Source organism: Cyprinodon variegatus, unplaced genomic scaffold, assembly GCF_000732505.1.
Source record: "Cyprinodon variegatus isolate N-32 unplaced genomic scaffold, C_variegatus-1.0 Scaffold547, whole genome shotgun sequence".
Taxonomy (NCBI): domain Eukaryota; kingdom Metazoa; phylum Chordata; class Actinopteri; order Cyprinodontiformes; family Cyprinodontidae; genus Cyprinodon; species Cyprinodon variegatus.
Window position 1 is genome coordinate 282,380 of NW_015151000.1, and position 6,057 is coordinate 288,436.

Sequence of the window (6,057 nt, forward strand, 5' to 3'; positions counted from 1 at the left end):
GAACCGAAAACCGTGACCACGAAACCGTGAACCAAACCGAACCGTGGATTTTGTGAACCGTTCCACCCCTACAACGCAAGTGTACCGCATGCGTAGTAGAAAACTCAATGACGTCCCAAGCAATAGTACTTTCAGTTTACGAAAGTAAACATGGATGGTTGTGCTCTAGCGCATCAAGCCCTCTTTCCCAACCTTAAAAACTCAATCTTTTCAATATGGTTAAACTCTAAAACTGCTCTCCGCATCATCATCTGCCATGGTTGTTGTTTTTCTTCTTGCTTTTGCTTAGCAACACGCAAAATAGTGACCTTTTGTTGAATATTAATGACGATCGGGTCGGATGAATGCGACCTGGCAATTCACACACAGGTCGCATTAAAAAGATCAGATTCGTATCGGATTCAGGACCACAGAGCCAAGCTGCCTGGGTCGCATTGGAAAAAATCAGATCTGTGTTGTTCAGACAGACATGAAAAGATCAGATCCAGGTCGCATTTGAGCAAAAAAAATTGCGTTTGGGTGACTTCAGGCTGCAGTGTGAACGTAGGCTTAGAACCTCACCAAATAATTTACTCTGTCAGGGTTATGAGTGAATAAAGCCAGAATTGATTCATCAGGTAAAACCGACCCGATCAATCAAAGCACTGGGTCAGAACCTACAGTCATACCTTCTGGTTTCTCTGGAGTGAATAAAGCCGTTACTCTGCTGGATATGGAGTCATTAGGAGTATTTACATGAAGCCTAGCAACTACAGATGCAGCCAAATGAAAATTCCTGTCTGATACTGAAAAATCAGGAAACCGAAAGAAGTTACTACGTCAAATAATAAGACCTTGGCTCTGTGTAATAATTATAATTAAAAAAACTCAAACATTTTTAAAAATAAGGGCAATTCAATAAATTATTCAATTATAAAAGTACCAAAACATTTATTTACCATTGACATTTTTTATTTCCTTTATCCTTGAAGACTTACTGGGAAACTTTCTTGGATGTTTTCAGACACGTTGGCCACAGACAGAGTGGGCGTGTCCGTAATCTTCTCAGTCAGAATCATTACAGAACGAGGATGGTGACGTTTGTATTTCTGCAGCCTTTAAACTCAGTCACATTTCTGACTTTTAAATACAGATTAAAGTCAGAATTGTGAGATAAATGTCAGAATTTAAACTCTCCTCGGCTGCTCTCTCCCACCACAGTTGGAGCTCATGAGCTTGTTATTAAAAATTGTCTTGACTTCATTAAAGATGTATTAAATTCCTCCCTGTACCCTGCCTTTATTAATAAAAGCTCCAACATGTTAACATCAGATCCCGCTAGCATGCTATTAGCTTCTGCTGGGGACTTTTAAACGCGTCCAAACCTGCTAACGTTTCCCAGTTTTTCTCTGTTTTGTAAAGCTGGAGCGTCCCTAGTGTTCAGCCAGGTTCAGCAGGCTGGGGTCCCTGCAGGTCTGTGACTCATAGAGAGCTGCTCTGGTCCTGTCTCTGATGGATCTTTGGGTGAAATTCCTCCTGTAAACCCAGAGAGAGAGAAAGCTGCAGATAGTCTAAGCTGTGCTCTGCCTCAGACTCTGAGGACCACATTTGAAGAATGTGGTCCATTTAGCCAGAGGGGCTCTGGTTCAGGTGTGGTCCATTTAGCCAGAGGGGCTCTGGTTCNTGTGGTCCATTTAGCCAGAGGGGCTCTGGTTCAGGTGTGGTCCATTTAGCCAGAGGGGCTCTGGTTCGGGGCCCCTCATTTAAACGGCCCTCTTCCAATGTGGCTGCCTGTGGAGATCTTCCACAGTGTGTGTGGGAGCAGAGCTTTTATAGGGCAGCTCAGCAGGAGGCCTCGCATGTCCTCTGAACACCATCCTTTAGGGAGTTTCCTGGAGAGACGCTGCCGCTCGGAGAAATCATCCTCTTCCACTAATGTTCACAATTAACACCATGTCTGTTACAGCATGAAAAGCTAAACGATCACCAAGTTTGGATCAGTTCCATCTGATAACTCATGCATGGCCCTGATTTACTCCAGTTTAGTAAATTTAAATCAATAACTTGATAAAAGGAAAGACTAATGTTGTATTACTGCTCAGTGAATATTTTTCATCGCCGCTTCCAGTCGCGCTGGAAGCCTAAACCATGACGCCTTTATGCATTTCAAAGAGTCACTGGTGTAGTTGTTTCTTAGGCGTCCATGTTCCATTAAAAGAAGCATAATATTTGTCAATGGGGATGCCACCTACCCGCTTCGGGCCCTGCCACACCTTGCCGATTTAGCCAGCGTCTGCCTGACGTCCCTGGATCTCCTAAAACGCTGGCATACGCTGAACTTTCTATATATTTTTATTTTAATTGGCCGTTTACATAGATTATTCATAACGAGTCCAGAGCTTCTGTCCAATGACAGCCTAACTTCTGCATAACGCACAGCGGCGTAATTACGCTGCATCAGTTAAAGCTGCCCCCCTCAGGAGCATCACTGCACCTGAGGGGGGCAGCGATGCGCCCGGAGGCACCTGGCCTGCATAAAAGGATTTCTTTGATTGTGGTATTAACCTAGCTGCTGTTTACCGCCTGCCAACCCCCCGTCCAAAAAAAATAAAAAGAAGAAAGAAAAAAGTTTTTTGGATGCAGCAGATTGAGCATCATGTCTGCTAGGAAGTTTGTTGGTGGTGGGCGTGAACTGATGGCCCACGTATGGCATACGCCGGCATACATATGCTCAAAGTTTCTCGCTGTATTCGCTGTATGTCGACATGTTCCAGCGTACTTCAGCGTGCTCATAACTCATCCAACGTATGCCAGCGTTTTTGCCAGATTTCTTTGGTACGTCAGGCATACGCTGGTCCAAATGGTCGAGGTGTGACAGGAGCTTTATGATGGCTGACGTTTCTTCTTTCTATATTCATGCTGAAACATGCAAACTGCATCTGCCAGTAAATGCTCTTCACAGCCCTTCAGTAGAAACATACTTGAAGATTTCCCAGTGTGTTTTGCAGAAGGACATGAAGAAAGCTTGCTGCAGTATGTTGTCTGTGTTTGTCCGGTGTTGTGTGAGTGTCTGGCACCCGCCGTCCTTCACTCTGCTTGTTTCTGTGCTTATCAGAGGCAGGCTGAGATTGAGGGCCATCACCCACTCTCTGTTGCCATAGTGAAGCCAGATAGAGGGCAGCCTGAGTGACAGCCGATCCCACCATATACACTTTTCTTCTCTTTCGTGCCTTTTGATGCTCCACTCTCAGCGCTGTCACCCTCCCTCACACACACACACACACACACACCGGCCCAGACCGCGGCGCTGCCATAGAGCACCTGCCTGCATTTGATTTTAGCAGGACCCCCATGGACCACTCCAGAGGATGGGTTTGTCACAGAATGCTGCCTGGCTCTGGGGCATTTGAACAAAAAACTGATGTTGGTAGTGGTGTAGATCTGGTTGCCAATGGTAACCGACTAACCAACACTCAGCTGGCTTTTTTTTCCGGAGCTTTTCTCACTACCTAAAAAGTAGAAACACTGAATCAGATGTTTTTATCCTTTCAATCAAAACTGCCCTCTTTAAATAAAAAAAACAGCAATATTCATTTGTTTTTAAAGATGTCCGCTGTATATTGGTTTGAGGTGTAATGATTTATGCTAACCGCCGTCATCACTCCTTCTCCTCAGGTGGGACAGCTGGTGTTTAAGGGAATGAAGCGTCTGAACAGGATCCAGTCCATAGTGTTTGAGACGGCCTACAACACCAACGAAAACCTTCTGATCTGCGCTCCCACTGGTGCCGGCAAGACCAACATCGCCATGCTGACGGTCCTGCATGAGATCCGTCAGCACCTGCAGCCCGGTGGCGTCATCAAAAAGGACGAATTCAAGGTCTGACCCTGATATTAGCACTCAAACATCTGCTGCTGGTTTAATCTGAGCTCTCAGCTTCTGAGCTCTCAGCTTTTCAAGCTGACATCCTGCAAAAGTCTGGATCAACTATGGAAACAAAGATGGGCCAAAAGTAATGAGTCTTAGCAAATCAAGTGATGCATGTTTAAAGAATTACAGTATGGATCTGTTTATAGGATTTGCAGCATAAAGTAATTTTTGGCAATCCTGAATCCTCTCTGTTTTTTTAAAAATCTTTTTTTGTTTTGTTTTGTTTTGTTTTTTAAATCAGTTTTCAGTTCTGTGTACTTTGAGCTCATCGTACAAATCAGACCAAATCTGGATTCAAAGCTTTTCGATTGAAAAAGCTTCCTGGATGGGAAGTGAAACGTCTTCAAACTTGGAATCAGAGTCCAGTGGATTGTTTCTTTTTGGATAGATATTCTAATCTTAGATCAGAGAAGTTGCTTAGAGTTACAGAAGCAGCTGCTTACCAACCAGGCTCGGTTCTCGGGAAGCGGCCACTGTTATAGAATCATTTTATACATCTCCAGTCTGCTACATCATCACATCAGACACGTTTGCAGATGAGGAGACAACCATGGCTCCAGCCTTATCAAAATATTATTCTTTGTTCTTAGCTAAAGCACGCCGCTCTCATTCCATTCCCAAATCTTTGCCACGTACGGAATGAAGATTATAACTGTTTATCTGGAAGAACTGTCCAATTAGATAAACTACTTGGGAAAACTTCTGAAACGCAACAGGCAGGTAATATTAGGGTGTAGTAAACTCATACATCATCAATGATAATTATCCTAACATTTCACTTTGTGTGATTCTGCATGAGGGTCAAAATACTACCAACCGATATGACAAACGATAAGTCAGAATATTTGCAGAGTTTATCCAGAATGTTGGAGTTTCCATCAAGCTCTTCCTATGTGCATAAATAAGAAGATTGATTGATGTTCTAACCTTTAAATCCAAACATCCTCTGGCTTCCATGCTTATCCGTAGATCTTCCTCTCATCTTTCACACGTCAATCATTAAACTTTTCCCGATCAAGCAGCTGAACAGAAATCAGCTTTATTGTCCCTTTGTGGGGAATTTCAGGTGTTCCAGCAGCAAAATGACCACAGAGGTAAAAATGTAAGAGCAGCGTGAGAATGACAGACTGCACAGGAAGGACAAAGTATCTGCTACAGGATAAGCTACTGTACAGGTTCTCTAAGATTCAAAGAAATATGCAGCTGACTAGTATAACTAAACAATGTGCTTGGATATGTGTGGGAAAATAAGCCCACAACAGACTCTTTGGAAGAAATGGAAAAACAGTAAACAGCACTTCTTCATGAACTGTGATCTGAGCTGGTTGCCAGGGAACAAATGATCCTGCCTCTCTCTGCTCATTTATCACCACAGTGTCCTTCCAGCCTCTACCTCCATTTTCTACCGTGCTCACCTTAGCGCTCCCTGCCTTGTATCCTATTTATTCCCACCCTCCTCCCTCTCTCTGCAGATAGTGTACGTGGCTCCAATGAAGGCCTTAGCAGCTGAGATGACTAATTACTTCAGTAAGCGTCTGGAACCCCTGGGCATCACTGTTAAAGAACTCACCGGAGACATGCAGTTAACCAAAGGAGAGATCCTTCGAACACAGGTAAATAGACCCACACCACCTGTCCCTCCGTCCCTCCCTCTGTCCTCTGTAGGAGGGAAAAGTTCCTCTGAAAGCTTTCACACACCAAGCTTCACTGGGATTGATTTCTTGATAGAGGTGTTGCTGCAATCATAAAAATCAGTGTTGAAATGATAACAATATTCCCACCGATATCCCAATAATGCAGAATTCTTATGCTACCTTAGTAACACAGGCAGCAGAAGCGGCTAGTTTACATGCAAAGTCAATGGTGGACATGCAAACATTAATCGCAGGCGCAGCAAAAGGTCCTGCAGCGTCTGAAGCAGTGCAACGCGCTGCAAAAGCAGCAGCTGCTGGAGTTGGAAAATGTAACTTTAGCTGCTGGACGCGCTGCATCAACCAATGAGAGAAGCTGATCTGGGAGCTGGCAGGGAGTCAGACGCAGCACTGCTGATGCAGAGCGCTATGATCACTCCTCTGAAACAGTCGAAACCTGCCGGCAGAATATGTTGGCTTTTATTATCCTGCTGCCTGCAGGACAACAGGATAATAA

At 44.2% G+C, this 6,057-nt stretch overlaps 1 protein-coding gene across 1 annotated transcript in view; it reads left to right on the forward strand.

Moving 5' to 3' along the window:
• The window catches only part of ascc3 (activating signal cointegrator 1 complex subunit 3), a 202,540-nt gene that overhangs the window by 79,036 nt on the left and 117,447 nt on the right, over positions 1–6,057 (forward strand). The window contains exons 8-9 of the mRNA XM_015391552.1: positions 3,655–3,858; positions 5,382–5,522. Of these exons, the coding sequence (XP_015247038.1) occupies positions 3,655–3,858; positions 5,382–5,522 (345 nt within the window). The remainder of the gene's footprint in view (positions 1–3,654; positions 3,859–5,381; positions 5,523–6,057) is intronic.